General features: G+C 36.7%; 3 protein-coding genes across 8 annotated transcripts; all 3 read right to left on the reverse strand.

The window, feature by feature from the left end:
- Window positions 1–1,424: 1,424 nt before the first annotated feature.
- Window positions 1,425–4,619, reverse strand: LOC102629912 (F-box/kelch-repeat protein At3g61590). 4 transcript variants are annotated; one of them, XM_006491151.4, is made up of 3 exons: window positions 4,448–4,619; window positions 4,284–4,326; window positions 1,425–2,849 (listed from the first exon to the last, which is right to left on the reverse strand). In XM_006491151.4, exon 3 carries the CDS (start codon window positions 2,844–2,846, stop codon window positions 1,629–1,631), a length of 1,218 nt encoding a protein of 405 aa, XP_006491214.1. In that variant the 5' UTR covers window positions 2,847–2,849; window positions 4,284–4,326; window positions 4,448–4,619; the 3' UTR covers window positions 1,425–1,628. The 4 variants fall into 4 exon arrangements, with proteins under 4 accessions (XP_006491214.1, XP_024948298.1, XP_006491216.1 ...); XM_025092530.2 differs by lacking the exons at window positions 4,284–4,326; window positions 4,448–4,619 and adding an exon at window positions 3,955–4,255; XM_006491153.4 differs by lacking the exons at window positions 4,284–4,326; window positions 4,448–4,619 and adding an exon at window positions 3,678–3,942.
- Window positions 4,620–10,736: 6,117 nt separating this feature from the next.
- Window positions 10,737–12,127, reverse strand: LOC127901214 (uncharacterized). The gene has a single exon (XM_052437950.1). It carries the CDS (start codon window positions 11,825–11,827, stop codon window positions 11,063–11,065), a length of 765 nt encoding a protein of 254 aa, XP_052293910.1. The 5' UTR covers window positions 11,828–12,127; the 3' UTR covers window positions 10,737–11,062.
- A 137-nt stretch (window positions 12,128–12,264) lies between these two features.
- Window positions 12,265–17,314, reverse strand: LOC127901213 (BAG family molecular chaperone regulator 6-like). Of its 3 annotated transcripts, none has more exons than XM_052437949.1 (3): window positions 17,158–17,314; window positions 14,515–16,642; window positions 12,265–14,138 (listed from the first exon to the last, which is right to left on the reverse strand). In XM_052437949.1, exons 2-3 carry the CDS (start codon window positions 14,965–14,967, stop codon window positions 12,498–12,500), a joined length of 2,094 nt encoding a protein of 697 aa, XP_052293909.1. In that variant the 5' UTR covers window positions 14,968–16,642; window positions 17,158–17,314; the 3' UTR covers window positions 12,265–12,497. The 3 variants fall into 3 exon arrangements, with proteins under 3 accessions (XP_052293909.1, XP_052293907.1, XP_052293908.1); XM_052437947.1 differs by having other exon boundaries at window positions 12,265–14,201; XM_052437948.1 differs by lacking the exon at window positions 17,158–17,314 and adding an exon at window positions 16,755–17,084 and having other exon boundaries at window positions 12,265–14,201.
- Between the last annotated feature and the right edge of the window lie 2,671 nt (window positions 17,315–19,985).

Raw genomic sequence — 19,985 nt, forward strand, 5'->3', positions numbered from 1 at the left:
CTTATTAGGGCCAAGAAGTAAAACTTCAATGCAAAGAATTGACAAAAGGGGAAAAAAAAATCTAGTAATTATGAACAAAATCTAATTAGATATGAGCAAGATCTGATACAATTTACAAGCCAAATCAACTTTTCCAGATCGCCTGAAGAAACGACTTCAAAACCAGAGCAGTTTTGATTTTAAAACCATCGACAGGAGATAAAATAATTATAAAAAAAAAAAAGAAAAAAGAAAAATCAACAGCATGAAAAACAACGTAGTGCAGATTTTAAAACCATATGCAGATTTTAGCTCTGTCAGAAAGAGACAGTCATTTACGCTTCGAGAATGTGGATTGTGTTGTGGTGGGCCTGGTGGCTCCTTTATTAAAGAGACTTTAAAAAAAGAAAAATTATAGAAATAGATTCATTATTAAAGAGGAGGATCTTTACTATGTTTATGCTTTTATGTAAGTTTCTTTTTCTCTTGCAAAAATTGATCGTTGCATAGATGCCGATGTTCTTTTAGCGCCAGTTTTAGTTAAGATTCTCGTGGGGTCTCCCAACAACCCGTCGTCATCTTTAGCCGGTCACGTCAATCGAAATTTACAGTCGAGTTGGCTTTGATTTAATAAATCTCAAGTTTTCTTCAATTATATTTGTAGCAAGAATCGATCGGTCTCTTCTGTTACTTTTTCTCTTCCTTTGGATGGCAGTTTTTGGATCTTGTTAGTAAATTCAAAAATTTCGTTAATATTTCTGCACACTCTTGACCATATTTCTAAAGAAAATTTGCTAAAACAACAAAAATAAGCAAGAAATTCCTTTTTCTGATTTATTGAATCCGAATTGAATAGTCCGAAACAAAATTGGGTTCAAGCGAGCACACACTGGACCTTGTCTCTTCAGAGACCCAGCCGCTCACACATCATGCTGAACCTGTGGTTCGGTTCAAGCTTCAAGATCAATGGGAAATTCAGGCTTGTGCCTTGTGTTGTTGTATGTAACCGTGGAAATTATGGGCAACCAATTTTAAAGCACAAAAACCAGCTCTTACAGGTTGTATTAGGAATAGGATGATGTGTGAGTAAAAAAAAAAAAGAGAGGGAGGGGGGGAAGAGAGACAGGCAGCGGTTAGTAAAAACTAAAAAGACCAATTTATGAAGTCACTGGTGGCATGGCTCCCCATCACTTGAATTTTGACTTGGAAGTAGGGCAAGGGAAAGCTACCAATCTCAAGATTTTGATTTTGGGATGACAGAATCGGCAATGTCTTTAAAAAGAAACAGAAAATACAGCATCCCCAAATCTTATATTGACGTTGAGAGATTGAAAAAGACTTCTAGCACTCGTCCCTTAGGGCTCGAAGGTGACCGATCATAAACATCTAACCTTGAAATTGGATTAGCTCGAATGTGAATTTAATAAACACATAACATTACAAGATGACATCACACTGCAAATTTGTATTCATGTATGTGGTTTGTGGTAAATCCCAATGCAAAGAATCATACTCCCAATTTTCTACAAACTTTAAGGAACAAGATTTCATGATAGCTGATTATAGGGGCAGAACAAATCAATAGGAAAAATGTGGGAATTCCAGACAATTTTGTCAATACCACCACAATAAATCGAATAAAGAACAAATTAGGGAGCAATTTCAAGCCTGGGTTCAAAGCAAAACCCAGTAAAGAGCTGAAGAGGGAACCTCTTAGTCACAGGACATTTATGTGACCACCTCCATTGTTTCAGGTTCATATCATAAACAAGAAGAGATGGAGCTCCATAGCTCTGGATGTATATGAGATCATCTGTTCCGCTACTTGCAAAAACATCATCAAACTCTCCAAATCCTTGGAAAAACTTATGTGGCATCCTAGCAACCTCTTGCCACTCCTTCCCATTCAGAACCCAGATGCCAATTCCCTTAATTATGTCAGGCCGATCTTGTTTGCCAATTCCTCCAACCATTACCAGCTTCTCTTTCAGGTTCATTAGGCGCCCGCAAGTCAGAGCACAAGGTACTGGGATAAAACTTTTTATCAGCAGAGCATGGGATGATCGGCTAGAAAGATTAAACGAGATCAGGCCATGACGATTTTCTGGTGCACCACCCCCAGTTGCATAAATCAGAAAATACAGAACCCCATCACAGATAATACTCTCATCTCCAGCTCTCCATCCCGTCAGCACCTCTTTCCAGGAGGTCACCCACATCATTGTATCTGAATCATAAATATGGATTGAAAGCTCCCACTGAAAAAAATTCCCCGTGACTTGCTTAGACTTCACAATTGAGACAGTATAGCGATGTGATACTCTGTCCACTGAGAGTGAAAGCGCACTGTAATCAGAGAATTTCAAACCTGGTGGTTCCTCAAGCTTCTTCCAGCTTTTGGAGATAGGGTTGCAGACATATAACTCACTTCTACTGTCATTGTCCATGAAGCAAACCAAACCATATGATGAAGCAATGAACCAATTGGATGTCTCAATGCAGGGGAGTTCAATACCATACCACTTTCGAAGGATGGGATCATAAGCATAACCAATTGGCTCATCAGAGCTTGTAAACATAAAATACCAGGGCTTTTGTGATAGGACATTTGAGAAGTTCCACAGAAACCTTCTTGAACTGACAATCTCATGCCATCTTCTGCACACGCAGCCTGCTCTAAATATGCTAGCTATTGGGAGATAAGCTAGAATGCGTTCCAACAGGTCATCAGGAAGGATTAAGTCAACAGAAAGCGTAGAAGCTTCTTTATTGCCTTCATCACTAAGCTCTAAGAACGAATCAAACTCATTAATGCCTCTTGCCATGTCATCAATGCAATGGTTGATCCAAGATGTTTCTCCATCCATAATCTAGAGAAAGTACATTAAAAAAGACTTCAACAGACAAAATTAACAAATTAAAAAAGAACAAGAAAATCGAGTTCTACATGAAAACAGATGAGAACTTCTCATCACCAATTAAGAAAGCATCAGATAATCATCACCAAAGAATATATCCCAAGTCAAAGTAAGTCAAATCCCTTGACAACATATCACATAACATCAGACAGGAGAAAAGTGTCATGCTTGGCATATTAAAATTCAAAGGAAAAAAGAACAGTAGTAAAATAAATTATGTAAGAATCCTGAAACCCTGCTAACACCTTACACCTCTCAATTTTGTAGGACAGCAGCAAAAATTACAGAAAGCTCATCCAGTGCATTATATAAACATAAATCAGTTTTCAGATTTATACTTTTTACCGCCAGAAGCAGATATAAGAAAAATACACAATAAACTGCAATTAGAACATCAAGATTCTACAATCAAACTGGAAATAAGGGCCAAACTACAGGAATACTAAAATAATTTGACTCAAAGTTTTCATGATTAAAATAATTTCTAATGCAAATTACGTACAGGCACAAAGGTTTATCTCCACATTATGAGACCTATAATTCCTCAAAAATGAGAACATCTAATCCCCATTGCTATGATTTTTAAAATAATTAATTTGAAATCAACAGAAATAACAACAAAATCAGAATAATCAACCCCCCCCCCCCCCCAAAAAAAAAGAACTAAATAAGAAAATCCCATAAATCAAAATCAGAGAAGACATATCTTAAAATGATTCTTAGCTTACATGCAAAGCAAGGAGAAAATACCATCATATGGGAACAAGTAAGCAACAATACCTGAGATCACAACTGTATAAACTCAGGTTATTACACCAGAAACACATTACAACAAGTACATGAGCTTAATTACACACCCAGTTGTTAAAATTTTGCCGACTAATTTTGGAAGGAGAAAATATCAAATAGAGGAATCAGACAATAACAAATGCCAATCTGAGAAGCAGATAAAGGATATGAAATTACTATTAATTTGCTACCAAAAATGGCTAAAAAAGCATTAAAGAAAGAAAGATTTTTTTTTTTTGAAAGGGAAATATATAACCAGATTTCTTACCAAAACGAGATAGTTATTTAAAAATAACAACAACAACAATAATAATAATAATATTGTTTTGTTCACAGAAAAATAAAAATTCAGAGTTTTAACATGAAACCCTAAAAATGGTTTTGAGTTTGAATAATCAATAATGGTAGGTAGAGATTAAGGTTAGGCCATGCTTAGTTATCAGTCAAACATCAAAACCCCACATAACTAAAACACAAAAACATATTAAAAAAATATAAAAAAGAAAAAGAAAAAGAAAGAAACAAGAAGTTATAAAAACAGGAAAAAAAAAAAACACTTCAAAAAATGGGTTTCATCAAGAACATCAGTTCACATACCTCTTCCAAAAGCCTAGTCCAGTGTCACTGTCCAAATGGGTGCCTAAAATTTGAAACTTTATAGTGAATATCAAGTAAAACGTTTATCAAGCATTAAACTAGAAACACATAAAAGAAAAATGAAACGGAACAAATGTAGGCCATTTGCTTTAAATGATCAATACCCTATGTAGAGGGTTACTCTAGATTTGGCTTATAAACATGCCCAAGCAAAGCAAAGCAAAGCAATCCCTTTGAAAGAGAGAAAAATAATTTCTTTTTTTTTTTTATAATTTTTTTCAGCTAACTTGGCCTCTTTTTTCATATAAGAAAAACGACAGGCAAGGAATGAAGTGAGAAGCCGGTTTTTCAATAGGCGTGTATTTAGAGAGAGTGGTAGAGAAAACGAGGAAAAGGACGGACGGCGCTTGAAGCGCGTGGCTATTTGTTACGAGATTTTTATCCCGTCATTTCATTTTCATTATTTTTATTTTTTAATATTATAAAAGCGCCCGACCCAATACTCATCTCCCATTTTATTATTTTTATTCAGCACTTAAATTAGAAGAAAAAAGAAAACAAAATTGGAAAATGAAGAAAAACATTGGGATTTTTTGCCACAATGTAAAAACAGAAAATGAGTAATGGGGTCTTACTCATCATCGCTTTCGATTTTTGACCTTTTTAGCTTCCTTTTTTCGTTTCCATAACTGTTAAACATTTAATTCCAATTGCCCCATGATCTGGTTCCACTTTTTCACAAATTTGTTTTTTTTTTTTTTTTTTTTGAATACACAAATTTGTTTTCTTTGCTTTTGATAAAATGCCTTTACCGCTTAGAGTAAGAAAGCTCTCTCTTCTCACAATTTGCTTTGGTTTTCGGACTGTGAAAGTGAGTTAGGGAGAGTCACTGGGCCTTAAGAGCTATTGGCAGAACCGGCACTCTGGCTTACGGGCCTTCCTGACCTAACCAAATCCCTCATCACACGTCATTTGTTTTCTCATTATCTTGCAAAGTTCAAAAGTCAATTTTATTTTTTTACCACATAAATTTCATTGGCTCCTTAGTGGAAGGTGTCTCCGATAAATGTGTGAGTTGAGTTTTTGTCACATTATAAATAATATTAAAAATAAAAAGTTGCATTGACCACTAGTGTAGTGATAAATATTTTTCAAATGAAGATGAATTTGTTTCCATCTAAAAATTGTTTCATCATTATCTAATGTCTAAAAGCCTTAGTATAGAGGACCATTGTCCATTGATTTTATGATCTTATATTCTTTTCACAAGTCTTTACAAAATCTGTAGATTTTGAATGGGTACAAGTCTTCTTCTTTATATTTTTCTGCTATATAAAATAATTATTTTAAATGTTCACACAGTTTATTAAATTATTAGACCCATCGTTTCTTAGAAATGACCAAAATAGATTAGTATTAGCTCAAAATGACCCAAATAATTTTGGACTGTGCTTGATAGAACAAAGTATGCACAAGTCTTGATAGGTGGCGCCTAATTCTAATTAAAATGTCAACAAATTTTATTTTAAAAAATAAAAAAGGATGGGAATCATAAGGTGATGTTCTGATGAGTAATCCGTGATGTTCTTCAACAAACTAGAGAATTTTTAGAATACCTTTGATGTATTATAACCAATTGATGTATGCAAGACATGTGTAGTTAAATTTAATATAACCACCACTTGCATAATGATTTTTTAAAATAAATATACACATGTTATAGAATTATTTACTTATTATATATCAGACATAACACCTCTTATATATTATAAAATTTCTCCAACAATTGATAAGTCGAGAAAATTTTGAGATTTTCCATGTGCATCGTGTAGTGCAATTCTTCACTTCATAGATGTCAAGGTAGAGGAATTTTTTGACAATTATTTTTGTTACTCCGAAAGTTCATTTTATGAATGAATTCCTTCAAACAAAAATATTTATAAAAAAAAAATTCGGATTCACAATCATCGTACTGAGTCATTGAGACGGAATACTATTTACGAATAAACCCGTGAAAGTCACAAGGGTGGACCAAACTTGCTGCATACAATTCAATGTTTTTGACCAACCTACTCAGGCTGCAGAATCCATCAAAAACAAAGCATTTGAGGTTAAGAAATTGAAAATATATTAATTAACAATCAAATTAGTTGCATGTGTGCAGCTACAGGAATCCTAAGCATCAATGTGACCAATTACCAAAGGATGGAATTTCTACTTATTTACAAAAAGTAAATGAGAGAGAGAGAGAGAGAGAGAGACAGAGATTGTATGTTCTTTCTCTTTAATCTTCTTTTATACAAGTGGGAAGAAGAAGCCTCCCAAAGATAAGACAAGCGAAGGAATTAGAACATGTCCTAGACTGGATATATGCCATTTCTACTGCTTACAAGCAGTACAAAGACAATGGAATTTATATCGAAAGCCTAAAAAAATCCAGAAGCATAATACAAAACAAAAACACACATTACGAATCACCCAAATAGTAAAATGATAATATAATATTTCACTAATGCTTGGTCCGTGGTGGGTGGAGCCTCATCAACAAATGGCTCAACACACACGTGAAAGACCGCAATTATATATTGTGTATATGGATATGTCTATACACAAACAGAGAGACAATACATGGGGCATTGACATTTTAACGTGTAGCCTCCAAAGTGATTAATATAAAAAATGTACTGAAAAGAGAAGTGAAAAAGCTAGGGCTGATGATAGTGGCAACACCACTTTAGCACACTCTTTCCAGCCAACCCACTTTGTGCACGTTAAGTCATGTCTCACTTCTAATGGTTAATTTATTTCCATTGCCTTTTTATTTTCATCATATTTTATTTTTTAAAAAAAAAAATTAATTCCTTTTTCTTTGTCTTCGTCTTCTTTTATGTGTAGAAAGGAAAATCAAGCCCCATCACACACATCTGAAAGAAAATGGAGGTCCTTGAGACTAGACATTTGAAAGCGACGTTTTGAAATTCCGAGCGTTGATGAATGTTTGGTTAACAATTTTTTTTTTTAAAAAAATATTTTCTGGGGTTTTTAAATGGGCAAAGTTATTTGCTAATTGGAGATTTTGAGTTGAGTGAGTTGACTCTGTAAGTTCAACAACTTTCATGTTGGGTGAGTCAGGCCAATAAAACCAAACATGGCTGACAGTAAAAGGTGTACAACCATAGACAGTTAGTGGAGCCAGTAGAGTTAGCCCAGCAAAGGGAAATTATTTGCCAACTCAGTGTCAGGCAAAATAGTTATAATTTCTTGAAGAAAATATGCCGAACCCAGTTCTCTCATCTAATGCGCTCTCAGTTAGTCTTTTTAAGCAATGTTGGTTGGGGGGAGAGGAACTTTGACAAACATGTGGGAAATGTGTTTGGATTCACTGGTGGCAGCTGTTTGTGGGGTCTTCGAAGCGCACCACAGCCATGAGCCGTGTCTTTCAGTTTCAACACGCTCCGTCACAATCACCGGTAGGGTTTTGGTCCTGAGAGAACTCTTACACTTATAATATTGAGGAGTAAGGGTTCGAGCTTTCATAAAAGTATTATGTGAGTTAACTTCAATTCTCCCTTGATTATCAAATAATTGAGTGGAACCAGTTTATTCCTCACGAAATGTGAGTGAAGTGGACACCCTTCAAATATTATAGAAGATTTAAAGAATATGGGCCGCGCTTTAAAAGAGTACAGTGGACACCCCTCGAATATTATAGAGTGTTTAAAAAATATGGGCCGCGCTTCAGAGGAGTACACGCCACAACGAATGTCTCATTTGTATAATATGTTTATAAATATTAATTATAATATTTAATGTAATATCACTAACAGTCCTGTATAACAATATTAAAAATAAAAACACGCTCCATCCCAGTCACACATATAATAGGTTGCTTTTTTTAAATTAAAAAAAAAAATTTATTCATATTTTATATATTAAAGTGCAAATAAAAGACTCATAAGGTCTCTTTCATAATCATCATATATGGAAGGGATGTGTATATGTTTGGTCACAATTTTATTTGGAGAAGTCACCAGCGTCGTTCATGGACTTGACTAGCTTACAGAATCTGTAAGCTACAGACTGCAGCATCAGCCGTTGGATGTGGTTAGATGTGGAGTGAGAAACTAAACAATAGAAGATCGGATAGTGGGATGACGGGAGATGTTTGTTACAGAATCTGTACCATAGACAGGTCCCGTCGTTCATTCAAGACGAGGATCATGAACAAAGGGAAGAGAGGACAGTTGTAGCCTGGAATTCGACAAATGGCTAAAAACAAAAGACATAATTATTTGCCTGCCTGACTCCCTAATGATTTTCCTTCACTTCCAAGCATCTAATTCTCCAGTTTTAAATTGGTGGGGGGCAAAGCAAGCAGATGTATTTTTGCCGAGAATAAAACCGCAAGTATACACAATAAAAACTAGGAAACCAGGTTTAAACATACTAGTTTGCCTTTCCAATTGGGTATGATTCAAAAGAGCTGGTTGTGCGTTAACAGTGTTGAACCAAAAAAAAAAAAAAATGATGATAGTGTCATACTCCTATTAATGGAACTTATAAAAAAATTGATCAAAAGAGAGAAAATATAAAGGCCCTGACTGACATAAAAAGCTTATTAAAGAAAATAACAAAATATTTTAGAGAAATTGTTGTGAAAATATATATGATGGGTCGGTCCACCAGTACCAATTTTTCCAAAACAATAGTCTCTCTCCCGATAATATTGTTAGATGGCCATTATAAATAATAATGAATGAATTGACCGTAAAATTCTTCGCCAACCAACCACAAAGAGGCAGAAATATCTATTCGTTTCACCTTCTTTTTTTTTTTTTCCAGGGAAAAAAATTTGGTTCAAAGAGGACATCATGTGCACCAAGACCTCAAATTTCAAATAGCAGGCACGTTTTGAGACTTTTGTCCCATTACACTGTTCTGGGCAGTATTGTTTGTTTCACTATCAAACTAACAACAGTAACAGCTGTTTATGGGAAAAAAATAATAAAAGTTACTGTGCAATATTGATTTTAGGCTACTTCATGTATTTATTACTTTTTTTTAATTATATAAAAATATTACTTATATTACAACTCATATTTTATGAAATTTTTATATTAATATTTATAATCAAATAATTATTGAGATTAATTTATATAATTTATATAACACAATCTAAATTTTATTGAATTAATTTATAAATTTTATATATCACAATTAAAATTTTATTCTTTTTAATATCTAAGGGATGTATTCAAAAGACATACACTCCACTCATATTTAAAAAAAAGAAAAAAAACTACATTCACGAAACCTGGGAAAGAAAATTAAACCTCAAACCCGTACCCGTGCCCTCACAAAGCCGAGTGGCTATTTATTACTCGCTTGCTGACCGATGAACAATGAATTTCATAATTTGTAGTTACAGATCGCAACAACTATTGATGGCCACAAATGGAAAAGTAGGAGGTGACACAAGAGAGTCATTATCATGGTAAATTGTGAGAAGATCAACGATACGGCGCAATATCCGGAGATTTATAATCGGGGACAGAAGAGACTTCTTTCTTCCGACATAGAGCCAGAGCCGTGGCATGCATCAGATATTGTAAGTTTTATCGATCCTATGAAATTGCATTTGGTTACCCCAAAATCAAATCAACGGTTGGGTTCCTACTTCCCACGCTGTTTTTATAATAATTTACCATAAGCTAAACAGACAGTCAATGGGGATTGTGGCTACTGTTACACGTTTCTACCTTTTTTTTTATAATTTAATTTACTTGAAACCTGCCTGTCCCTGAACCTGGCTTTAGTTTTAACTTTTAACCCCCCATGGTTTTTGACATTTTTTCCAGCAGGCCACATAAACTCTCCAGTCAAAATGTCCTTTGAGAATTGCGCTATAAACAAGAAAAAAATATTGATTTCACTGTTGGATGGACATTTTAGACGTTCAAGGAAAGTCAGAACCCAAACCATTTTCCATTGGCCTAATCTAACTCTAATCGATGTCATCATGGGGTTGATCTATACAATTTGATATTTCTAGCCGCAACAGACGATTAACTGGGGAGCGGGGACAAACACAGCAATTGTGAACTCTGGCTGCTATCTACATCCTTTCCTATATATTGCAGTGGGCTCGACGGTCCAACCACAGCCCAAATCAGACATGTCCAATGTTTTGGCCTCCACATCCTGCTTTTCCCATCGAGTATATCATCAACGCGATCCAAAGCCTGTCCCATCTCCCCATCCATTGCCAGTAGCAATAGGCGTACCAGCGAGGGCATACATAGAGACCTAACCTACAACACTCACGTTCATTCTAATGTCGATATTCTTCTAAATCTAATCAACTAAAAGCAGCAACGAATTTATTATGAAAGCAGAGTATATAACAATCCATGCAACCAAAAAAAATTCTTTATCAGGGGGTCCCCAATCAAAGACAAGAATAGGAATCTTCGGTTTTCCTTTTCTCCTATAACTGGTTGGTATTTGCAATACAACTTGAAAGAACTAGTCAAAATGTCCCCTACTGCGGTACACAAACTAAAATCCAAATCGTTTCAGCAAAGCAGGATACAGAAGTGCAATTGTGCAAAACGAATGCACAGCCAAAGCCAACGCCACAAATACTCAATCATACAATACAAGAGACAAAAGAGTGGGGGAGGTTGGGGGGATAAGGGGAGGAAACCTTAACCTTAGAAATGCACTGCTGATTCAGGCCCAGGCCCACTGTGCATGTAAACCATCTTAACCGTTCAAATTTAGACGTCTACATTCTCATCAGACGGCTTCGAGCGATTCTTCCTTTCCATCAACAGCCCGCACAACATACTCTCTGATGCTGACCTCAGACGATTTATTCTTGCCAAGCAGTTAAGTGATCCATTCCACTCCTTCAACACCGTTGATGTTGTTGACGATGAAGAAGTCGTCGAGTCAGCACCATCAGAACACAGAGACTCAGCACAAGAAGAATTCTCCCAAGACTCATCATCACCCGCATCAAACTCATCAGCCATTGATTTCGATTTCCTCGTCATCAGACTTTCCTTGCGTTTACTCTCTCCCATTAGGTCACGGTACCCAATCGCAGAGACCTCATCGAAAGCCGGCAAATCAGAACCGTCGATCAGCATGGAACCAATGCTAAGCACTCCCTGGAACCTTCCTGAAGGGCGACGAATCTGGAAGGCCGTAAAAGACGGAGTCTTGGTAGCCACCGAGAGTGAGATGTTGCTTACGAGGAAACGGACGGTGCCGATGAGGTAATCTCGAAGGTAACCGGAGGCGTAAATCTCGACGGAGATCGCGGACGTTTCGGAGGATAGGAATTCTGGAGTTACTTTGAAGAGGAACTTTTCGTTCCAGATTGGACTCTCGGCGCCGGCTCGGTCGACTCGAGTGCAAAGCTTCGTCGAAGAATCGATCCAGACCAGCGCGTATGTTTGCATCCGACGCATTTTAGAGGAGGGCGACTTCAAGCCTTGCGCAGAGATCAAGATGATCTCTAGGATTTGCGTCGCCATCGCTATTTCCCTCGCTTCCACTCTCTTTCTTGAATATTCACTTTTTGAGTGGCTGTGATTTGATCAAGATCAAGAGACGGAAGACGGACGGCTTTGAGCGGAAGCAAGAAAGAAAGAATAAGGGCGAATCATGTCGCTGGCAGAAAAAGAAACGACCGCAGATGTTAACGTTTTGCCTCCTTATTCTGTTTTAAAGAGTTCTGGGAAAGAAGATGGCAGTTGAGACTGCACAACCGGAAGTACATCAAATGGCGAAAATACCCTTCGTTTTGGCGGTTCTTTTATCTCTGGACGGTTAAGATTTGATCTAATCTAGAACTAGACTTGAATGAATTCGAAGATGCCAGCCATCAGTCAAGGGGTAAACAACTGCCAGTGCCACACTAACAAAAGGAAGAGTAACGGATGGAACTACACACTCATTCATACACCTTAACTTGAAAAAGCAGTACTCTATTGATACACTACCATCCATTGGACAGTATAGCAGACAAACCCCAAATACAAAAACGAGAACCTCATAGTATGAATGTATGATGAGAAAACAACTTTTTTATTTTTTCACACAATATAAACATTACACGCTCTGCCATATGTGGACTCAACCCGTAAAACCATGAACACACACAACTGACTCATGAGGCTTACAATTGCAACATCAATTCCATAATCATATTCCTTGAACAGAATTCTGCCTGAAGGATTGTGTTGCCCTTTTGTACCTTCTCGGCCCCCTCAATTTTCTCTTCCTGGATAGCTTTCTCTCTAAATCTTTCACTCTTCCAGTTAACTGGGATATGACAGTTAATTGCTCTTTCCCAGCTTCCATTAGCTTTTCCATCATTTCCCTCAGCTTTGCATTCTCTTCCATCACAATGTCCTTCTCATCAGCAGACATCTGGGAAGTTGTTGTAGCAGCAATGGTGTCCTCTGTGGTGATTTCAGATCCACTGGCCTCATCCATTCTGCTCTCTATGTCAATCATGCTTTCTGGCTCACCGTACTGTTGTTCCTTCTCCAGCACCCTGCCTTCTTTATTTCCATCTACTCCTTGCAGCTGCACATCTTCATTTGTTACCTCAAGTGCCTGAGGAGAGACACTTATACCTGCTGATTCAGGGGAGGGCAACTGATCATCATCAATCCTTCCACCATCTTTTCCTTCATTTTTGCATACTTCATCATCACTCCTCACTTTCCCTTCTATTGAAGACAATGGTAGGTTTTCCTCCATCTCGAGTACTGCATTTCCAGACAATTCATCCACCATAACAACCTTTGACTTTGTTGCAGTTGTTATATTGGTTACCCCATTGTACCTAGCTTCTCCAATGCTTGACCCCTTATCCTTCCCGATTTCACTTTCTTTGGCTTCGCCTTCTTCAAGTACTCCAACTGGCAGTTCAGCTACCAGATTTTCTATTTCACTTTCTTTATTTTCAATAGCTAGGTCTCCTTCGAGTACACCAACAGGCAATTCAGCTACCAGATTTGTTTCTGAGTTGGTTTCACTTCCTTTGTTTTCAAAGCTGAGGTCTTCTTCAAGTGCTCCAATTGGCAGTTCAGCTGCTAGATTTATTTCTGAATCCACATTTCTTGCTGTTTTCCCAATTTCATCTACATTATCAACATCAGCGGGCAAAGTTGAACCAGCTAACACATGCAATTTCACTTCACCATCAACGTTCTCACTCTTCCGTTTCCTTGATGATTCGCTATTCTTCAATTCCTGAAGAGGTTGTTCCTCATCGTCCAGTATCAGGGGTAATTCTGTTGCCTGTGCTTCTAGATTATCCTCCACATGAATTCCACCATTCACTCCATCGATCTTGGCCTCATTCATAGCTTTTGGTTCATCAAATGAGTCCTGAAGTTGTGCCCCAGTCAATTCCTCAGAGCTGGTCTGCTGAAGTTGAGGATGCATAATATCTTTCCCTTGATTCTCCGTCAATACAGCTTGAGAAACATCAACCCCTCCATTGGTAGCCTCAACCTGTACCATATCTGATGCAGATTCTCCTACTTGAGACTCCATGCTGTTTCTCTGTGGTAATTCTCTCACTTCACATTTTCCTTGCACTTCTGTGTCACTAAGAGCAGTCTCTGAGGTCTCCAAACCCTGAGAGTTCACTACAAGATCCCTCATTGAGGAAAGATTACCCTCATCTGGTTCCTTCATATCAACCACATTGTCATGACTGGTCTTAAGAGAGTTTTCAAGAATTCCTCCAACCTTGTTTTGCACTTCTTGCATTCCCGCATCATTGGAAATATCATCCTCTGCAACTTTAGCAATGGAATCAAGCTCCTCCTGCAAGGTTACAAGATCTTTTGCCAAAGCTTTCCTAATATCCCTGAGACTTGGATGCAAGAGCTAAAAAACAAGAATCAATAACAACAACCAGAATAATTACAAACCTTAACTTGGGGGAAGAAAAAAAGAGAAAAAAAAATTAAGAAGACCTTACATTAGAATTTCTGAGTAGATTTATCATATATATCTCCAAGTGTACATTTCAAAGATCTTATACCAGCACAAGCTATATAGTGATCCAACCACTGAGCTAATGGACTTTAAATTTTAGTTAAAAAACCTATACCAATCTGATTACTCTCCATTGAAATAAAAAACCTAAAATACGATTGATGCAATCTTAAACACAAAATAAGATTAGGTAGACATATACCTGTATAGTGTCTAGTTTTAGTAGGGTCCTCATTATCATTTCACCAATTAGTACTCTTTCCTTCTCATTTTTCAACAAATCAGAAGAAGACTCAAGGGCCTGAATACGCATTCTGATCTCAGCTGCTTGATCACGGACCTCAACCATTTGCTTCAATTTCTTTAGTGACTCTAATTTCCTGACTTCAAATCCACGGTAGGCTGACTGAATAAGAACGGCAGCCTGGTCATCTGAAAAGTTCTTTTCCTTTGCCATACATTCACCATTGACGGATTCATCTGAATCATTCAGTTTATCTTCTTCAGTTGCCCCCTCAGCCGCCATTTTTTCCTCAGATGTTGCCTTCTTATCTTGAATTAAGTCACATCCATCAGTGTCTTTTCCATTTCCCGCTGTGGATGATTTCCCAGTTACGTCTTCCAAATCAGTGGACAACTTGATGGAGTTCTCCATATGAGAACCACTCTTCAAATGCTCATTTTTATTTTCACAGTTCTTACCATCTACCACGGCCAAGGCTTTTTTCTCTGTTTTCTTTGGGTTCCCATCTCCCCTTCTTTTAAAGGAATCATCAGCAGATTGGGACCCTGTGGCGTGCTCTCTTTCAATACTGATGAAGCAGAAGGCTTGTGAACTTATTCGTCTGACTGTCTTTTCAGGCCTGGAGGACTAGGGGATATGGAATTCCCATTACTATTTTTCTTCTTTGACAAAGGTTCCAGTTTCAGACAAACAGGAGGTAATTTCGATGTCTTGGGTGGAGATGAGGACTGTCTCATCTTACTGGTTCTGAAGGAATTATCTGCTGCAACTCCCTTCTCAGCACTGTCAGAGTGGTCCTCCCTGCACATTTCCACTTACCTTACAGGAATAGTTTTTTTATTAGCAGTGCCCTCCATCATTTGTGAGCTTTTAGCCTTATCGTCAGAAAAATCCTCGTTTGGCTCAAAATTTTTCATCCTTTCATCACTCTCTGGAGGCTTCACCTGCATGAACTTAGAGTCAGAAGGTGATTCTTCGGCTGATATTGAAGCAACATTCTTCTCCTTTCGATCTTTCTTTTCAACCTCCCCTTCCTCAGTTTGAAAAGGCATCCAAAAAAAGGGGTACGGAAATTGCTGGTTCACCTTTTCTTTATCATCTTCACCATGCATAAAAAATTTAGGGCTGTTCGTATCTAGTGACAACCAGCATTTCCCTTGCCTTTGGGCCTTCTTTTCAGGCTCCCTTTGCTCACTGTTAGAAGGCATCCAGAAAACAGGATACGAGAATTGCTTCATTCCATTCTCATTTTGTTCATTCTGTTTCCTCTTCTCATGTTCATCCTGCATCAAAGGTTTAAGGTTATTCATGTCGAGTGGAAACCAGCCATTCCACTCGCTTCGTCCCCTCAGAAGGTTCCATATTCTCATTGGACTTTGTGTTGCATGGAACCTTCTCCTGCTCCGCCACCTCTGATTCAAAAGACCTTCTGGGCTCATCATTTTTCTTCATGTACGCTAGTGAAATCCATGCAATTGGGTATGGATAACTTTTTGACTGAAGCGGAACCACAGAATCACTCTTCTTTGCCACATCAGGCTCCTGCTCTTCAATTTTTACACCTTTGTCAATTCTCTGGTTGCTCATGTGATTAAGACAGCCACAACAATGATGATCTCTATGAGCATCTTTATCATACTCATACCTCTGCTGCTCCATTGCATGGTGTAGAAGAGGAGCATAATGGACAGGATATGGCTCAATGAATGGAGGATGATGCCCGCGATAGTAAAATGGCGGTGCAGGTGAGAAAGAAGAGAAGGAAGGTCTATATGCATAACAACCAGGGAAGTTACAATGGTTGCAGCAGCCATGACACGACATTGAGTAGCCATAGTTGCTGCCATAAGGCCAAGATTCATATACTAGAGGAGGTTTCGAATGATCCATCATCACATGAGGTGGAACATTATTGTGGCTTGGATGATAATAATGAGGAAAAGGCATTTGGTTTCTCTGCTGATGGCATGAGTCCATGTATACTGGCATCATTTTCAACAAACAGCTCCAAGTAGTTCTTAATAGGGTTTTAAAATGTAGCTCGAAGAACCACTGGATGACTTCGAAGTGTAAAAGCAAAAGCACACTGTATTATCAAAAAGGAGAAGCATTGTTAAGCATCCAATCCAATCACAAATGATATCATGCAAAGGAAGAGGAAAACAAAACTGTTATAGATGATTGGTGCTAATCATTACCTTTTTTTTCTTAGGAAAATGCAAAACTAAATCCTGTGAATCATCTCGAACTAATACATTCTGACAGAATGAAGAAGGTATGAAAATGGATAGTAAAACTTACAAAATTTCAAGCCGGTATTTGGAGATGTGCAATTACAATCATTATTCTATTATAATAATATCCCCACTATTTGAATTGAAAAAAGTAAAAAGGGGCAATATTCAGAACAAGAAGCTTAAAAGTTAATTTCAAGCAAAAGAATCTCAAACTCCAAAATTATGCACAAACATCAAGACAAATATACGGTGTGAGCAATTAAAAGCCCTCACATGTCCATGATTATCAAACCTGTGCTCATCAAGAACTTAAAAATTAAAAAGTAACACACATTACAGCAAATTAAGAGAAGAAGTAACTTACATTTATAGTGTAGACAAGAAAAGAAGAATCCACCAACAACGTCCACAGTCCAGATGACTCAGTTATCGGGGCAAATTCAATCCACAAACCCAAATAAGAGCTGTTATAATGACCTCTTCTAGCTTAGATACAATCAGCTGTATTCTCTTCCACGAGAGTCAGTTGTGTTAGATTTTGCCTTATATATATATTTACAAAATGCCCGATCGGAGAGTTTTAGAAGATGAAAAAGGTAATTTTCACATACCTCCCCTGAAGTTTGACTTTGCTACACTTAGAGAGAATCCATCTATATATTAGCATATTACCCCCAGGACAGGTATTAGTGTTCGGCTGCCGTTAGATAGCTGAGTGAATGTACAGAAGTACCCTTCACTACACATTTGAACCACTGAAAAAAATTCTTTGGTAAATTTGTCTTTTATGTTTGGCGCCAAATGAGCTAGAGTATTGAAAAAGCTATTATACCTTTATGATAAATGATTTTGATATTGCACAATCATAAAGTACAAAACTTACTTGAGTTGAAAAGATTTCAAACAAGTATTTTAATAGTGTGCAATTACATAATACGGTAAACTTATGAAATTTTTTTGAGTTAATTAATTTAAAACAATACCAATATTATCATTGGAGAACAACGATAATATAAACTCTTCTCAGCTCTATTTGAAAGACAATATCATACTTCTTTTTTTGGCACAATACTTCATTACTACCTTATGCTTGTCGTGGATTCAATAAATTCGCAGCAATCAATTGGATCAAGCAACCACGAAGGCAAAAAATACAGAGGATGGAAGGATGGGATTAATGGCAACCTTGTTTGATTTCCAAATAAAATATATAAATGCTACAAAAGAGTTGTTGTGAGGATGTCAAAATCAGATGACAATCCAAATAAACTATATTGTTGTTGTATAGATAACAAATATGGTTGTTGCCCTTGTGGCTATTTCAAGTTCTAGATTCAATCCCCAGGTATTTCATAATAAAACCTAGTTTAAATTTCAAGTTTCGATATACTCTTCAATCACTGACTATTCAGATACCGGTCATTACTGTAATTTGATTCATTATTAAAATGAATGGATGTTATAACTTTAAAATGAAGCTAAGCATTTATCAAGTTAGGTTTTGAAAAGAGAGAAATGAAGCTAGGTATTAAAAATGAAAATGAATTATTAGCCCCTCAACGTTCACCAGTTTTAAAGCATTGAATTACTATACATTTTGGATTCATAGTATTTTATCTAATCAATCATTATGCATCAGTCTTTTTAAGATTTAAAAACAATAAATTGCTCTATTCACTCGACTGCCATCAGCTACTTAATGGCTGCCCAACACTTACATACAATTAGGGGTTAATATGTCAATATATAGATAGATTCTCTCTTGAGTATAGCAATGCCAAACCTCAGGGGGATATTCAAATATTATCCAAGTGCAAAAATCTTCAGCCTTCGCGGTCTTTCGCGGGGTTCAAAAACTGAAGTGTCTGGATTTTTCTTGCCACGTGGACCTTTTTCGGTAGTCCCACGTGCTTGTTGATAGAGTATTATTGCCGTCAAATGAACGTGGACAATTTAACAAACTCCTTGTCGGACAATAAGATCAGTCTCTAGATAATTCACTCTAATTAAAACTAAAACATAACGATTGAAATACTAATTTTGAGTGTTAGTTAACTGGTAAATATACTCCGAGGAAATTAAGGTGCGTACTTTGCTCCCATCAATAAAAAAGATATCGAATTTTCATAAAATTATAACTAAATAAAATGCTTAATTTTAAACAAACTGTTAAGCGAACATTCTTCAATAATTTTTTTTTCCCTTTTTTGAACAGCACTCGTGTGCGTTAGTTAAGAACTATCTTTTTGGAAAATAAAATATTAATAAAATATTTTTATATATTTGTGGGATAATGTCAAAATCACTAGAGAGATGGTTAAATTAGCTTAACGATAATGTGATGTTTGCATAGAATACAATTTTGATTACAGTATTATGTATGTGTTTAAACTGACAAGCAATATGCAAAATCTTGTACAAAATTGAAGTCTTGTTTAGTATTATAGTCGATAATCATTAAAATATTTTGTAAATAACAGTTGCTAAGTTTAAAAAATAAGCTGATTTTATTTTATTATTGTAAGATAAAAATCCTATAATATATTTACTATTTTTTATTAAATTTATCATATAAAAATTATATTTACCCTTATATAATCACTTTTATTTAATAATTATAATATTTTTCTTATAACCAACTCTTTTTTTTTTTTTCTAGGACAACTCAATGCCATTACCAAACAGTAACTAAGGCACTTTACAATATTAAGCTGTTAGCACATGATGGCACATCAGTTTACAATGAAAATTCCTGTTCTGGCTGCCTATTGCATCAGGCTTCCCTGTTCACTTACCCTAATGGTGGTGTGATCTCAGTGTACTGGGGTCAGAGCGTAAATGAAGGAATTTTAGCAGTTATGCAATTGTGAACATGGCATTCCTATCGACATTTGGTAATGGCCAGCCTCTGCAAATCAACGTACCTGCCCATCGCGACCCGACCGATAATGGTTGCGCGAGGTTGAGCGATGACAGGGCCTGTCGAACTTTGGCCAACAGAAGAAGGTTTAATTAACAGCAGCTCCACAATGCCCATTCCCCGATGCATAGCTTGGTGGGGCACTAGGAACTGGTTTATTTGACTACGTTTGGGTCCAATCTCCCTTACCAAATTTCTGGTCATTATGTTAAGAACAGTTGGAATCAAAGCAGATCAAGTTCTATCGTTTATTAAGACTTCCCCAAAATATG

The sequence above is a fragment of the Citrus sinensis genome, chromosome 3 (genome assembly GCF_022201045.2).
Source record: "Citrus sinensis cultivar Valencia sweet orange chromosome 3, DVS_A1.0, whole genome shotgun sequence".
In the NCBI taxonomy this organism is placed as follows: domain Eukaryota; kingdom Viridiplantae; phylum Streptophyta; class Magnoliopsida; order Sapindales; family Rutaceae; genus Citrus; species Citrus sinensis.